The 17233-nt window shown below is 48.6% G+C and overlaps 1 protein-coding gene across 10 annotated transcripts in view; it reads right to left on the reverse strand.

The window, feature by feature from the left end:
* Nucleotides 1-17233, reverse strand: part of NEDD4L (NEDD4 like E3 ubiquitin protein ligase) — a 113527-nt gene that overhangs the window by 77189 nt on the left and 19105 nt on the right. For 3 of the 10 annotated variants that reach the window (XM_035892934.1, XM_035892932.1, XM_035892931.1), the window contains exon 1: nt 3979-4220. In XM_035892934.1, coding sequence (XP_035748827.1) covers nt 3979-4164 — 186 coding nt within the window. In that variant the 5' untranslated portion in view covers nt 4165-4220. Of the gene's footprint in view, nt 1-3978; nt 4221-8907; nt 8962-11540; nt 11563-11597; nt 11719-11873; nt 11913-16515; nt 16598-17233 lie in introns of those variants that run through there. The other 7 variants (XM_035892938.1, XM_035892935.1, XM_009637395.2 and 4 more) reach the window with 5 other exon arrangements.

The following is a 17233-nucleotide window of genomic DNA, read 5'->3' on the forward strand; positions in this document are numbered from 1 at the left end:
TTTCTCTAAATCAACGGCCAATCTCATTGACCTGCTTGCTTTAGGTCAAACCCACAAATAAATAAGCCCCAACACGATTAAACAAATTTGAGTCCTAACTCTCCCTGTGGGATATAAAGGAGGACAGTTCAAGGATTTAAACTTGCCAACTGTCCCAGTGGGTTGCTGTCTATTCTTTGCCAAGTTTCCCCCTCGTAGAGATCTTCTCCATCTCCCAGGGGTCGCTAAGGTAAGGAGGGGCTCCCTGCAACCTCTTGATGCTGAGAAGGCATCGCTGAAAAATGGCAAGTGGGACAAAAGAACTGAAAGGACCATCTCCAGAAAAAATAAACCGTAAAAATCCACTGTGCTATATGCCACGATATAATAACACATTAAAACATATTATTATATGATTCTGAATAACAGTGAAGATTTTTCCTAACCCACACTGCAGTCACGTAATTGCCAGTTGCTAATTACTCGTTCTGTAGAAGGATTCTAGCAGACAACTCTGCCTTTCCCATACACAGCCTGGTGTATTACCAGTAGCTGGCTCCACTCTAGGTGACCAAAACGATTCCTGATCGGACACAAAGCTCACCACTGACACACCTCAAGCCCGCTGCCTCAGCGATACACACAGGTCTCCCACAGAAGCACCTCCATTAAAACAACGGCACTGGCATCCCTTTCCCCACTAAAATTCACAGCATCAACAGAAGCAGCGAGTTTCGAACAACCTGCAACAAGGGGCGGGGCCTGGCAGGGAAGCGGACATCGCAGCCGTCGACGAGAGGCTCTGCCGAGGGGCAGCTCCAGCCCTCAATTCCATTGAGTTCCACACTCCCCAGGTGAGTTTTTTAACCACTTCCCACACGAAGGCCATCACGCACATTGCACACCTTCACCCAGCCCCGCTCCCACCTTCGTACGGAGGAAGTTTTGCCAGAGACAGCGCCTCAGCTGGCGCTGGGGCGGCCAGTGGCCGGTGTGCTGGGCAGCACCAGCCGGGACGGGGACGCCCCCTCGGTGCCCACGCGCGACCCTTAGGGGCCCCGCAGAACTTTGGCCCTTGCCTACCGCCGAACCGCCTTTGTCCTAGCTGCTCTTTCTGGCTGACGTGCCCCAATCCCAGCTGGCAGCGTAGAAGCACAAGCAGATTCTCTGCACTTTCCCAACAACACTGATTCTAAAATTATTTCGAAGGAAGGAAAATAAAGGCTGGGTTGTGAGAAGTACGACTCGCAGAGTCGAGAGTTGCCATTTCCGTTAACTAAATATAATTCAGTTCTATGACTGCTGCTACTACAACAACGGCTCGTTAGGGCACGTTGTATTTTTACCACAACAAGGACGCCTTTGTCGGGTCTCTCCAACAGTTGTCCAATAGATGGGATTTCTGAAGTGTTTCCCACAACTACAGCCGTGCGCTCTCAGACCCCGAATTATGAACAATGTGTTTGTTATACGCCCCAGCATACGCACGCGCGTAGCGGTGCCTATTGCATTACATACAAAATATATCACAGCCGTCAAAAGCATTTGCAACGCCGCTTCCAAACAAAATTGCTCACAATTGGGCATAAGCTCATACTTTACTTAATATTTCATAACGACTTGTAATGAAATACATCCTGCTTGCCCCAAACGCTTCTGCCTAGAACAGAAGATATTTGAGCGGCCATAAACACTTGGCCGCAGCAGGACTGCAGACGCCCGCTCGAATGTTTTCGCCCAAGATAAATCAGGCTGTAGCAGCTGCTGCTTGCAGCCCCAGGCCTGGGCCCGGTATCAATCAAATACGCACAAATTTGTTGAACTGGAAGAGTCTAGAATTTTTTTTTTTTTTTTTTTTTTTTTTTTTCCTTACACTAACAACTATAAACCATGGCAACTCTTGCCCTCAGCTCAACAGAACCAGCATTTCAGGCGCCCCCTTCCTTGGCATCACAGCTCCTCCCAACCAACTGCTGTGGGATGGATCAGAAACGCCGCCGCGCCAGAGAGCGCTTCCTGCGCAGACAGAATAAAGCCCAACTTGCACCACAACGCTTTCATCTCCCACACTGCCCACGGCACCTTGCCTAGCCAGCCACCTCTGCCCCCAACTTCGCTGGGCTTACTACAAAGATGAGAAAACACCACAAAAAAGTTTTAAGTCTCAATTCATTCTTTATTTTTTGAAACCTTTTTTCCCCACTAAGGAATGCAAGCGCCATTTGGACCAAGCGCCTCTGTGACTGCCATGCTTCACGGCCGACTGAATTGATTTCACACGGTAACTAAACCCAAGGGCACATAGGAACAAATTTCACCATTCTCCCCTGGAAACGCCGAGGTACGTCTCTGGTCCGCGGATCGTTCCTGCAGCCACCATGGAAGGGGCTCGGGGGGCAGGTCCCGCAGGGGGGGAGCCCCACCGCAGAGGCATGGGGGCACAGCTCTCCTCAGGCTGCACAGACCTGCAACCCCCGTGCTTTGGTACTAGGTCTGACCCGCTATAGCTACTTATAGAGCAGGGTAGGACGGCTCTCCATGAGCAGCTATTATTGGAAAGGAACAAGGGATAATAAATAGGAAAGGGAGAATCAAGACACACTTCCCCTCCCCCCCACATTTCATTTTTAGTATGAGATTCAGATTCATTTTAGGATGAGACCACTTAACATGCTGTACTGCACTCAGGAAAGTCAAACCAAGAAGAAAAATCACCAAAGTTTCTGCATTCCAAATGTTCCTGCTGAAACCTCCTCAGGCTGGCAGGGGAGATACTCGACAACATGGCTAGCTGATAGAGACGAACTCAAACCCGTACTGGCAAAGGCAGCGTTTTTTTTTTTTTTTTTTTAATTTTACTTTTTTGAAATGAAAGCTTAGGGATACTTTGTGATTTTCTCCTCCCAGGGCCTATTAAAGAGCTACAAAGAGGGTTACACTGGAGTGACGCGCAGGCTCCCAGCCGTTGCACGGGCAAGCTGCGGAGCCACGGCACCGCTGCCTTCCCGAGCGGCGCCTTGCCCGAGGAGAGCGCGGGGGAGCGGGGCACACGGGCGCCGAAGGCCGCGATCTCGCCTAGTGAAGCTGTTGTCACAGCTGGAGGCCGAGCGCTGCCGATTCCATATACAGCACCTCCGAGCTCAGGAACTCGTGGGCAGTGTTAAATTGCACAGCACAGCAATTTAAGCCAATGACTAATCTAAACCCTTAAGTTTCGTTCCTACTTTGGCCTTTTAAAAAGCGGCTTAGAAACACAAACCATCAATCCTCTTCCACTGTAACAAAGGAAAACCAGAAGACAAATCTTGTCGTCTGAAAGCAAACCCAAGGCAAACACAAACAAGACAACAGCTTCCTAAGCTGTGTCAAGCCACTCATACAGTTGTTTGAGCAGGACCTGTGGCACAGAAAAAACAGGACGTGTTCTTCCTTTCCAGAGGGGGGAAAAAAAAAAAAAAAATCAAAATTACTATTAGAAATATTCCCCCCCCCCCAACTTCTTGGTCCCTTATCTGCTACGTCAGTATCTGGATTGGAATTATCATGGGATTCCTATATTTCTATAGTCTTAGCCACTACTGCACTGCCATGGACATTTTGAAATCATATAGAACAACACACGTGTGTACGTTAAACTTGGAAGGTGTCAAAGTATTCGTCTTTAAAAACCGAGCGCATGAAGGACTCTTCACACAGCAAGGTCTCCACCAACTCAATTAATACAAACGCTTAATGTGCCAGTCGAATGTTCTGATTTTTAAAAGTCTTTCCAGCTGACGTAACACTGAATTAAGAAACATGCGCGACATGAGGATCTCAAAATACTACACTGGATGTAATCATAACTGAGAGCAAAGTCACGTTAGATCAGAAATCATGGCGATTCGCGGCTGGCTCCGGGGAACCACAGAACATTCTGGTACTAACAACGGGAGCGCTCCGGTCGCCTCGAGTCCAGAAGCCCCTCTATGGCAACGGGGTATTCGGCATCGTACTTACCGTGGTGCTGGCTGCCGCAGGACCAGGGGTGCCACGGCCCTCGTTACCAAGAACCTGCTTTTGGTCTTCAGGACCACGGGTGACGAGAATTCGGAAGTGCTGCTGCCTCGTGTTTTGATCTGGTCTGATTTTAAACAAGCATCCCTGCCCTTGCGGAATCCGCTCTACCGAGTCGCTCCTAGACATTTCTGACCCACTGCTGCCACTTCCACGCGGTTCCGAGTTCAATCCGTCATCTTTTGGGCCAATAAAAAAAAGGGAGGGGGGGGGAGTTACTCTTTTCTAGCCGTATCCGAGGATACCGGACCAATCTGTCCCCTTTTGTCCCAGTAAACCCAAAGTTGTGTTCGCCCCCTGCACCCGCACCGCTTGTCTGCGGCTGCTGTAACTGGAGAACAAAGAGCTTTTTCCCGGCGTTTGCTGACATGTCTGGCACATGTTGCAGAGACCAGCGCCGGGGTTCAGGGGTGGGAGCATTATTATTTTGAGCCTCAGCACCAAAGGGCAGCAGAGTAACCTGAGGCACGTCTGCACTCGAAGCCCGATGCTGAATCCTCACGCCACTGATGTTTAAACCCGAAGCTGCTTCGTTTGCCTCGCCGTCTTGGGCAGCCGAGGACACATCCTCGCTCGGGTTATTAGAAGGAATAGTACAAAATAGTCGACGGTTACAGCAAACGGTTCCGTTAACCTGCTGCCCTAGCTCTTCCGTCAGCCTGGGCGGAGAATTTTCAGGAGTGGCCTCTGGACTGCTCGGCGAAGAAGAACGGTTGTCAACAGGGGATGCGTAGCGCTCCCGAAAGTCCGTGGATTTGCCAGGAAGCGTCTCCTCAGGAGATTCCAGGGCCGCACACTCGTCCGCACAGCCGTTGGCAGCTTTGCGCTGAAGGGAGATCTGCATGGACGAGCTTCTCGTTGGACGCACGTCGATACTGTTCAGCAGCTGGGGAATAAACATGGATGTGCTCCTCTTTAAGGAGCCCACTTCTTGCAAATCATCGCCGCCACCGTAATCTGCTCCGTGTCGGGAGAAAGCATGAGGACTGTTTCTTCTTGGCAAGGTGTGGAATGCCATGAAAAAGTCATCTTCTCTCTCCTGGTCGAGGATCTCCGATTCGGGGGCTGTGTTGCTTCGCCCAGAGCCAAAATGAAACCGCAGCCGATGGGCCATGGTTTTACAGAGAGGAGAAAAGGAGAGGGAGAACAGCAACAATTCAGGCACTGCCAGAAGTTAAAAACCAAAGACATAAACTCCAAGAAAAAGTGTCCCATCTGCCAAACTGTTAGCGCTGCAGCCCTGATAGCGACAGATAGCAGAAATAGCCCAAGTGGCAAGCAGCATTCCAGGCATGATTGGGTAAGCGCAACCAGCGCTCCCACACACTGTGACATGGGGTAGGATGGCGGGGGTCACGTGCCCTGCTCCCCCCTCTCCAATGTAAGCTCGGGGGGGTGTGTTTTTTCTCTCTCTCTCTTTTTTTTTTTTTTTTTGCAGCAAGCGCCTGAAACGGCACCTTCCCAGCTGCTCCTTTTCCATCAGAGCGGCGCGGCCCCAGCGGGAGAGCTCGCGCAGCCGACTAAGGCAGCGAACGCGCTCGGCGCTGCTATAAATCTAAGCCCCATCAGACCCACAAGGCACAGTTGTACAAAGCGTACACACAAAAAAAATTTAACTGCAACAAACCCGCTTCCATTTAGCATGAAAAGCTTAGGTCCACTCCGCATGCAAACGAGAAAAGTTACTCCAAGCTTAACGCCTTGGGGGTGTTACAGCGTCAGGCTACCACGGCAGAGCATGTAAATATAGCACGGTTGCGCTTTCAATTTTAACTCTGCTCCTAACACGATTAAGCAACAAACTCCTCGCCTTTAAAAAGCCACAGCTTTTCCACCGTCCCTACGGACGCAGCATAACCTGCCCTGCCCCGCGTAGTCCCTTTTCGTAATTAAAGATTACAACGAACAAAGCAATCGCACGCACGGGAAAGGCTTCTCACGCGATAAAAGCAGCAGAAAAGCGTGCGATGGAAGGAGACAAAGCTGCTCTTTTAGTTTTACCAGGCAGTGAAGACGAGTGAGGACCGGAGGTGGGCGTTGCATGTTGTTTGTACCGACCGGCCTCAAACACGGCGCAGAAACTCTCCCCGCTGCTGGCCGGCCTCCAGCGGGAAAGTCAGCAACAGTGCTGGGCGTGCGACTGCCGGCGCGGCACGCAGCTACGCGCTCCGAGGGCCCAGAGACCTCGCAAGAGCAACGGGCAGACGGGGCACGGCACGAGGCAGAACCAGCACCCTGCGTCAGCCCTTCTGCGACGCAGACGCTCGGTGGCGCGGGGGCGCTCGCGGCCGAAGCTCCCTACGGCGCTCGCTGGCACGTCCCAGGGAAGAAGCCGTTCCCCAAGAAGCGTGGCTTCGTTTCAACGCACGGACGTGTGCTCCCTGGGAGGACCCAACAGCCCGAGCTTTGTCAGCAGCTCTGCACACTCGCAGGTGGGGGACCCATACTCTACCCAGACCCCTGTGCGCAAGCGGCGTGTTTTCCAGAGGCAGAAAACAGCCCATCGCGAGAGAAATGGAAGCTCCCGAGGCCGTCACTGCCAACAGGCGGCACAATCCCCGGCAGTTTGAAGCGGACTACGAGGCAACAAGACAAAACCCACAAATAGCTCCTATACAGCAACAGTACTGTAGGTGGCCTTGCAGAAGCAGAGGTGGCGGCATTATTTTATCGCATTTTTCAGATAAAACACATTCCCTGAGGACAGACACGGTCCCTCTCTGCGCCAGAGATGAAGCTTGCAGCGTACGTTCTCGACTCGATCGGGGGACAGACAGGAAAGGGCGTACTGCAGAGACAGAAAGCGCTTCGACGGTTTGGGAATGCAAGGAAGAAACAAAGTTGTTGGGATAAACCCCATGCAAGTCTTGACAGTATTTCAGAGTAAAGCCAAGCTGATCAGCTCAACCCTCCTCATTCTGCAAATGTAACCCGATGGAAATCTGCCACTCTGAGCCCCCCGAGCACTCGCTTCGCCAACAGCTCGGAACGCCTTCCCAGAGGAAAGCGAGGGCTCCGCAGCCACGGGTGATGCCTTCGCAAGTGTTACGAGCCCAAGAGCAGGCTGCCTGCCGAAGTGGGAAGGCAGGAAGGACACCGTTCAACGATGAAGTAGCACCAACACCGCCAGCCTAAGGCCAGCCCTGCACACAGAAACGTGAAAACCTCAAGCAATACCTGAAACGAGTCCAGCAACGCTGCCCATTTCTCAGCTCTCGCCGCCTGTGGGAGTTTTTTCCTGAACTGCCACCCCATTCCTGCGCCCCCGGACATCCCCATGCCAGCCGCCACCCTCTGCGGGCCAGGGCGAAGCCTCTTCCACCAGTTCTGCTGTGTCCCCTGCACCACCACAACTGTCTTCCAGCTGTCCCCCGAGACACACGCAAGCCCCGCAGGACCGTCAGCACAGTCCTGAGCCCCGGCTTCACGCTCTGCCTCACCGTTACGGACAGGGGGCTTCTGCCCCGGCGCTGTTTGCATCAGCTGGCAACGGAAGAGGACCTTAACGCTGGGCAGAACTGACCGACGAGCTCCTCCAAGTTCAAAAGGCACAGGACTGTTTCAGTAGGGCAAGTGGTCATTATATGTCAGTGAATACGCTCACCGTCAGCCCCCGCCAAACACACACTGCCACAGACTTCCCCATTTCCCCCCTCCTACAGGAGGATATAATTAATCATTTGGCTAGAAATCCTTGGTTTTCCCCAGAAGATTACAGCTCGCGTGTTTCTCTTTGCTCTACATTTAAGAGGAAGACAGAGGACACAAATACAGTTTGTGAATAAAAAATGTTTCCATACTGGGTTGTGGGTTTGGTTTTTTTTTAAATAAAAGGATCTTCACAACACCAATCCTGACCTTCACAAAGCAAACAAGCTTAGCAGAGATTGTACTGCACCAGCCAAGAAAACATAATACTTAGAGATGATGTTACCGTACCATAAACAAAGAGATGATGTTACTGTTTTCAAAACACAAAAAAACCCCCAAAGAAGTCATTCACCCCGTGTGCCGCTAGCCAGCATATTGAACCTGCTATGCTCAGAGTGACAGTGTCACTTATTCCACCTAGGGCTGCATGAAAACCTTTTCTACTTAATCACAATTCACAGTGCGGGTGGTGAGGCGCTGGCACAGGCTGCCCAGAGGAGTCGTGGCTGCCCCGTCCCTGGAAGTGTTCAAGGCCAGGCTGGACGGGGCCTCGAGCAGCCTGATGGAGGGAAAGATGTCCCTGCCTGTGGTGGGGGGGTCGGACTGGATGGCCTCTGAAGGTCCCTTCCCACCCAAACCACTCTGTCAGTCTATGATAACAAAGCAAGCGGCAGGAGGATGTTGGAAGACTTCTCTAGAAGAGCTGCTGCATCAGGCAAATGAAGTTCAAGACTGAGACCACCACCACTGTGCTGGGCATTCTGAGGTAGAGAATTGAAACCATAACAGAGCATTATTTTGCCCTTACCTTAAACCTTCATACACCCCCACCTTGAGTGCAGCCCTAGTAACCACATCCCAAAGAAGGATGCAGAAGTGTTAACAGGTACAGGAAAGCGACACCAACACCATCGGAGGATGAAGCAGCTGCTTTGTAAGCAAGTAAAAAGGTTAGGACTTTATCAGTTTGCACCAGAGGGGCGTAAGGACAAACCCAATGTTTTCCCTGTCAGACCATTTGGGTCTAACCCAGCAGGGTACTACTTTTGTACCCTGACTATTAGTCCCGAACCCAGATGCTTTTTATGCCTCTATCTGCATTTCTCAGCACACTCATTTAAACCACCGACAAGAATACACCTTTGAGACACGCTGTATTTTCACCACTGGTGTTAGGCAGAGCCTTGGGGTCAGTAAAACACGATCACGCCAAGCACTCACCAATCTGTTTTCATCGAACACTTCAAACAGGAGACGATGGTTGCTTGGGTTTACCTATGAGAAAATTGAAATAAAGTCACTTTAATGTTCATTACCTTGGTGGTAGCAATGTATGGGTACTGGTTCATACAGTGATTAAACCAAGGCAAAGGGAAGAGGGCTAGAACAGGTTTTAGGTATGCCAGTCTTTAGTTTTACTTAAACTGGAGCACTAGAACACTGTTTCTAAACCCTACACAACTGGCAATAGCCTAAGAGTTAATGTGAAAAGCTCTTGTTGACGATGTTCAGCCAGGACTGTTGCTGTGTTTCTCTCACCAGAGGAAGCTCAGAGGAAAGGCAAGGCTGCGGAGAGGACATCCCCGGGCAGACCACGGCCTGTGGGAACGAGTCCCGGGCTGGATGGACTCCCAGGGCTCCCAGCTTTGTTTTGTTCTACAGCTGCAAAACTCAGTTAACATGTAGGGAGCTTACTCCCCACTTACTGTCTTACTGTCCCTCTTTCAGAACTTCACAGCCGTCTGTATTTTGGACTGTCTATCGCTCACCATTTCTAGCCCATTTATCACACATGCCTGGGGAAAACCCAACAGAAGTCTCCCCAACATCTGAAAAGAACAAGTATCCTTCAGAAAGTTACCTACAGTGAAGCAAGTTTAAGCAGAAAGACTGCCAACGTTTAAAAGGAAAACCCAACCAAAAAAGGGCTCCGGCAGGAGACGAGCCAGCCACCATTAAACGAGAAGAAGGTTCGGTAGTATTTGATCCACTTGATGTATTTTTTCCAGAAAAACTTTGTAAGCCAGGTTACTGTGTCCAACTTGTTTAATTAAGACAAATTTAGAAGCACTATTCTGCAATGGGCCGATAGTTCTGTGGGGGTGGCGATGGACACGCCAGCCTTGAGAAGGTCAGGGAACCATGACAGTCGGCAAGGGGCAAGCATTGCTTGGTCTAGCCATGTTGCTGCTCAGGATGTTCAAGACGTTCTAGCAGAGCTTCTGGAAACTGCATCTCTAGTTTAAGCAACACAGATTGTGGCAGTTTTGTGTATTTGTGTATTTTTGTATATTAATGGTTTGAAGCTGCGCCAGGGCAGGTTTAGGCTAGACATTAGGAAAAACTTCTTCACCGAAAGGGTTGTCAGGCTCTGGAAGGGGCTGCCCAGCGAGGTGGTAGAGTCCTCCTCCCTGGAGGGATTTAAAAGAAGGATAGATGAGGTGCTTAGGGACATGGTTTAGTGGTGGGATGGCAGGGTTAGGTTAAAGGTTGGACTCGATGATCTCAAAGGTCTTTTCCAACCAAAATGATTCTATGATTCTCCCTTCCTGGGAAAAGTAAATGATTAAGAAAGCTACCTCGAGTAATATCAGTTAAAGTTACAAGCACCAATCCACATAACGAGCCTGCTTAACCCTGAGCGAACACCTTTCACTTGAACACAGGGGAATTTGTTCCTTACAGTCTTACAGCTCAGGACATCTGAGGCCCGTGTTCCCAAAGATGGGCTTACGGAGGTGAGGGCGCCCATTTCCAAATCACATATGCAGTCAGGATCAAATCTGGGAGAGGCCGAAATGTCATGTCTGCGGATCGACACAGTCGAAAGCTTTCCTTCACCTCCCCTCCCGTGCAGCGGCCACGGTGGCGATCCCTCCAGGTGACATGCCCTCTGCGCCCAAGGCAACGGCACCGCACACTGTAAACACTCCCTGACTGGGGCAATGCCTTCCCAGCAAAGTCACAGCATTAAATTCCCCTGCGTTTTTACGGGCGGGTACCGTGTGTTACCCCATGGCAGAGCCACCTCTGTAGCGAGGCACGCAAACATCAAAAGCCATTGTGATGAAAATAGAAAACCTCGGGCCCGGTCAGAATTGAGCATCAAGATCGTTCCTATGGGCTCTGCAGAACTTAGAAAAGTTTTCCCCTCTGAGTACGTTATAAAAATAAAATATTTCATTAGATAAAGATGATTTTAGATACGTATTACCCAGTTGCACAACCCAGAAAAGCTATTTGGTACATGCTTAAAAATAAAAATTCCACATAAACCTCAAAAACCTGTGTATTAACAATTAGATCGTGGGAACTATCTGCCTACAAGATCCCACTAGCAAGGAAGTGCTAAGAGCCTAGAAACAACGGTGGAGACGACTCCCGTTTTTAGCAATCCAAGGACAGCTTTTCCAAGCAGCTGGTTAAGATTAAATTTTAAAAACGACTGAAATTTTACCTAACCCTCTTGTGCAAAAGCTATGGCTGCACTAAAATTAACTCGTTCTTCTTTGGAAAAATATCTTCAGGAACTAAATAATAACGCTGGTATCGCCCTTCTCATTTGTATTATGTTGGGTTTGATAATCGCTATTTTTAACCCCTCCTTTACCACTTGCAAGTATTTATTTTTTCTGACAAAACCCACTCAGTTTTAGCCATAACTTGGTTTTCATTTCAATCCAGATCTAGAAAGATTAAAGTGAAACTAAAAAAAAAAAAAAAAAAAAAAAAAAACAACCAACCCAGGCATATTTTGACCTTTTTGGCAAGTAGCAGAAAGACCAAGAGAAATCCCTTTTTCTACATTTCATACAGCTCCTGGAAACTCCTGCGATTCTCTCCGACTGCATTACCATGTAAAACCACGGCAAATGCACTCTGCTGAGAATACTTCTTCAAATGAAAAGAACCTTTTATTTTTCAGATGAATTAACTCGAAACTTGCTCTACGTAACATCTCAAAGGGTGAGCCAGTCCATTTTTAATTAACCTGACGCCAATTCCTGCTAAAAAAAAATGCTCATTCTGTTGCTACAGAAAGAGAAGAACAGTTACACCTGAACAAGTCTTCCCAATGCAAACATCCTAACAACAAATAAAAAATGAGCTGCTTCTGAACCCCATGAAATGCCATGCAATTAATCATATGTGGTATAATAAGGATTGCAAGGAAAGGGGAAACTTACTCTAAAATAAAATTCTTCATTCCATTTTGGATTCAGAGTCTGTAAAAGAAACAAATACATTTACATGCTAAAATCTCTTTAGGTTTGCCATTCCAAACCCACCAAAATGTGCATGCAAGTGACAATGTTCTACGGGAAAAAAAAGGAGAAAAAAGCAGGTCATAAAAAAAATTGCCATCACATTATTTAGAACTTGGCTACTGAGTAAACCAAAGGTGGGAGGGTATTTGAGTCAGATGATCCTGAAATAGATGTTAAGTACAAATAGGATTCCATGAGTAAAATGCAAATCACTGAGAGCCTACAGAACTAAAACCTGAGGATGTTTCATTCTCAAGAGGCATTAACCCAGGTGACAAAAATACGTCTTTTTTTAAACACAAGGACAACCTCTGGTTCCCTTTGGAGCCGTTGTGAACAGCCGCTAGAAACTCTCTCCTTTCTGCAGTGGAGAAAGCTGCACGTGCTGTTGGCCGCCTTACGTCGGAGGCTCAGTCTGTTTTGGAAGTTCCTGCTGCTGGGCTTGCCATGTCATCTGTCAGTTCTTTTATAAGCCTGGGTGAAGATTACCCACAGTTCCCTCAGTTTGACGGTGCTGAGCCCTGAAGACTTCGCTTCCACACGGGTTGCGACAGCCTCTATCTTGGTGCCGATCCCCCCATGTTACTCTGCCTTTCCCATACCCAACGCTAAACGTAGTTTCCCATATCTAAAGCTGCTTGGCCTCCCCGCTGAGCCTCACCGCTTAGTAGCATCGTTTCTTTCCGTGTTCTCATTTTATTTATATGGCTGAAAAACCTTCTCTGTGTTTGTTCTGATGTCCTGGGGCGGATCTAACTCCGCTTGGCTCTTGGCAGCTCTTTATCTGTACAACACTTGTCCTTTTTAGGACGCAGCTCTTTTTGCTGATGACTCTTTTGCTGTTGTTTCCCTGCTAATGTCCCCTATGAAGTTATTCACGCATTTATTTCTGGAGCCTTTCTGTACAAGCGTGTTCCTCCTTTGCTGGGGTTCTGGTGTTGGCGCTTGCAGACCTGCCCTACTGAACGTTTGACTTGTCAAGGGGGAAGACGTTTCCACCACTCACCAGGGCATTTACTAAAACTTGTCCTGCCTGGTGGATCAGATATTGCCTGGAGTTTGTATTGGCGGTTGAGCAGCATTCAAAATTAACACGTTGCTGATGGCCAGTAGTGCCCTCAAACTTGGTGCGAGTCCATGCCTCATTTGTTAAACTACATGGAACCTCTCTCGCCAGTAACAGCTGCGTGCGGCTGGAGTAACAAAGCGTGTGGAGGGAGGCAAATCAACCCAAAACCCTCAGAAATTCAACATTGCGAGATCATGCCAGATTAATCTGAAATTTTTCTGATAACTTTGTTTGTCCAGAGTAAGGAACCAATGTGCATGCAATCCCTTTGGCTGGGTCCAGCTGTGCAGGAGAGCTCCCATCAGACCACCATCCAGGTAACACAAAAGGAGAGCCAGGAGGGGAAGCTGCAGGCCCTTCTGCCTTCCTGACGGCAATTCCTGCGAGCCAGCGCCATGCAAAGTCAGACATGAAACTGAGAAAGACAGATGTGAGTAGAAGATGTCACAGCAAAGGAGAAGTGGCAGCGCCGAAGGAGGTAACTGGCAGCGTCCGTCAGAGCCACCCCTGAGACTGAGCTTGCTGGGTATGTTTTTGTGAAGGATTTTAACTCAAAATCAAGATGTACTAACGATGTTTGCTGTTTATGAAATAGAGAGATTGCAGATTGCCTAGGAAGAATCCTGCTTTGAGGGCATAAGGCCTAAGATGGCATCGAACACGTCACAACCGCAGTGTCTACGCAGGACTCTCCAGCAGAGGAGTGAACATCACCGCTGTGGGAACGCTGAGCAGGTCCGGGCTTTCGGGGACAGGTACAAGCAGCCGTGAAGAGAGGCAGATGCAGTCCTGGGAGCACCTCACAGTATCACAGAACTGTTCAGGTTGGAGGAGACCTTTAAGGTCATCAAGTCCAACCATAAATCTAACACCACCAAGTCCACTGCTAAGGATGATGACCACCATCTCCCCCTCGGTCCCTGCCCACGCTGGGCTGCCCTGCACACCCTGCCCTACTCCCTCCCGGGGCAGCGCCAGCCCCCGAGTTTCTCCCTTCCTTCATACAATCAGTACGGTCCTTTCACAGCTTTACTACGATTTTTTTAAATTAAGGTGGTCGTCTCAGAGGCTTCCTGACTCTCCTTTCAGAAGGATCCAAGGCTGGGAAGTATCGCTCCGGATCAGCAGTGATGCTATGCCCTTATTTCCAGTCCCACGCTCCCGTTTCAACCTCTCCTAACTTTCTGCACTAGAGCCATTACATTTCAAATATGTAGGAGCTGAATATACAACATCTTATTGCTTTTATACCAGCAACGTCCCTTCAAATAAGGACAATGTTACCCTAATAAGAATTTTTTAAAAATTTAAAATTTAATTAAGAAAAGACACCAGAAGTTCACTAAAACTCTGGATGTGATCACCATTATTTCCCAAGAAACAAGGGGAAAAAAATGAAGTCCTATACCCATGGCACACTTCCCATCTCCTCTCCCCCCATCTCATGGGCTTGCTACAAAGGATTTCTCACTAAAGCCGAAGGACCCTCGCACCTTCGTGACCTGCCCCATGTCCCCACTATGACCACAACCGTCCCGCGGTTTCGTGACAAAGCTGCAGAACAGCTGAGCTCTCCAGAGGCCCCTTTCCACACCCAGACTACCTCGGCTCATACTCACACTGGAATTCTTCCATTCTATCACAGCGAGAGGTGAAGGATGAAAACCTCCCTCCCATCCTCAGGCAGTTGCAGTCCACAGAAGCTACCGAGCTATTTTACGACAAGGAACAAGCACCACAAGAACTAGACTGGCCTAGGCAGTTATATTTCAGCAAGCCATCCTTTTTCCGGAATCCTGAAGCATGCATTTTGCACACAGGCCCACGAACGCACAGGCTGTTTGTAGGGTACAACTGCTCAAAGGCTCCAACTTCCACCGAGCCCTCTCCAGATGAAATGAGTTGCCCGTTTAGTAGCTGGTAAAGTCTGAGCCTGTATCGCTACTCAACCAAAATTACTACAGTGGTCCAAATTATTTTTAAAATAAGAAAATAAACCTTCACCTGCGCTCCTTTTCTTCTTTCCATCTACCCTTTACCTTGTGAGATTTGCCAGTACACAGCACCGATTTAATGGTTTCCTGTGAATATCGCCAGTCCCCAATAAGACAAAGTCACTCTTGCACCTCAGCAAGACCACAGTAGCTAAGGTGGGACCAGAACTGTAACAGCCAGGTGTTTTATAGCAGCCTGAAAGGGACCTACGGAGCCTACGCGTTTTCCAATCGTATGGTGTTGGGAACAGGACTTGACTCCACACAGCTAGGCCCCGGGAAGCGGCAGGACGACAAGCACGCTCGCTACAAGAACGAGATACGTGTTTCCTAAGGAACCCCCCCATGCTTCCACGGAACTGGTGATAAATCTTGCACCTATTTAAGGACACAACTGCCACAGTCACGTCTTGACCATAGCAGCACACTGGGTACTCCTGCTGGGAAAAGGTCACATCTTTCACACTATTTTAATGTCCAAAACCTTTGCATAAACTAAGCTGATGGGCTATAAAGAACATAATTAAAAGGAGTCAATGAACATAAAAACTCTATTATGAAACAAGAACCAATGGTTCACCGGGGAATCTTTTAGCAATTACTTTTACTCTCCGACATCCAGCACGCCCTGGGTCTCTTGAAAAGTTCTGCTTGAATCTCCCGTGCATCCAGGCTTGCCCAGAGGTTTTCTCCTGGCACCTCATGTTCCGATTTGAGAACAGCATCGTGCTGGTTTGTGTTTTCAGTAACAAAACTCTTCTCACTGGTCTGTTTTGCAATGAGGATTTCACCCAAACCACTGTTGATTCCAAATACCTTCGTAAAAATGATGACTCACTAGTTTTCCTGTACTTTTCACAAGGGTTGGGACTTTTTTCCTCTCTGCCATCACCACCAGTAAATTTAAAAAAAAAAAAAAAAAAAAATCCCCAAAAAACCAAAGCAAAACAAAAACTCCTTAGAGCCCTCACAGTGCCAAGCATCACTGGTGGAATTTCTGTGCAGAATGACACCATTTTCAGTGCATTGCTGGGCTTTGCTTACAGCAAATCTGCTGTCATGGGGCTATTTTAAATGCCCTAGGAGGAAGGTATTTTGAAAATGGAAGTTTTGACAGGGAACATTAAAGAATGATCATTTTTGCTAAAAGTCAAATAAACGACAACTAAACCAGTTTCTTAGTTCTTTATTTCAGCCATGTCCTTCACTAAAATATGGCTTTGATAAAAGAAACCGTGACTGATGCACTGCGATTTGATAAGCCAAGGCTTAGGGAATAACATGCAACACAGGAGGATGTTTCTCTCTCTTGTTTCTGTGTCACAGAGTGTGCTCACTACAGATGCACGCACTTGTTTTCTTATTTCGGTTTGAAAAAACACATTATTCCATTGCTATACATGTATCCAATAAATAAGCATTGCATTACGTTAGAGAGTTGTGTTCCAGCAGCCTTAGCATTTCCAAATCAGTGGACCAGAAAGGAGCGCACGCTTACCTTCTTAATGGTCTTTGTCTGCACAAGAGCCAGCTCTCTGTTCTCATCTGCTACATACAGGGAGAGTTTCACATACGGGTCGCTGCAAAAGAAGAGGCCATGTTTAATGGGAATATAATTGTACAGCCAAATATAACTTCAGTATAAATTTGTCATTTAACTGGATAACAATAGCAGCTCTAAATGCTTCTAGCAAAAGGGTTTTCAGTGAAACCCAGTAGCTGCAACAAGCTACTGAAACATTTAAACTGTGTGGTTGACTATGCTCAGAGGCTGACCATAGCGTTCAGGATAATTTAACCGGCAGCTTTGTCCCCCTGCTACGGCCAAGAACCACGTCCTTGCCTACGGCTCTGCTCAGCAGCACGCACGTGGCAGCCCGTTTACAACACGAGTCGAGAAATGGGTGGTGCCGGGCATTTTAGGAGAGACTGGCTGTGAATAACCACTTGAGGTCAGCAGGAGGGGGAACAGCCATTAGCTTCAAGAAGTGGTTCCAGTTGTATTGAACCATAAAACCAAGCTGCACGGTATCACCAGTGATACCAGTTCAGCCCTTCTGTCCCTCCGACACCCAGATCCCCACCTCTCCTACCCGCACCACGGGTTTGCTCCTCGCCAGCCGGTCCGCAGCGGTGCTCGCTGCAAGCAGACGCTCGTACACCCAGCTCACGGGCCATCCACGCTCGTGGGTCCCCCCCCAATGCCGCCAGGGCCC

The sequence above is a fragment of the Egretta garzetta genome, unplaced genomic scaffold, assembly GCF_000687185.1.
Source record: "Egretta garzetta isolate BGI_Z169 unplaced genomic scaffold, ASM68718v1 scaffold384, whole genome shotgun sequence".
Classification (NCBI taxonomy): domain Eukaryota; kingdom Metazoa; phylum Chordata; class Aves; order Pelecaniformes; family Ardeidae; genus Egretta; species Egretta garzetta.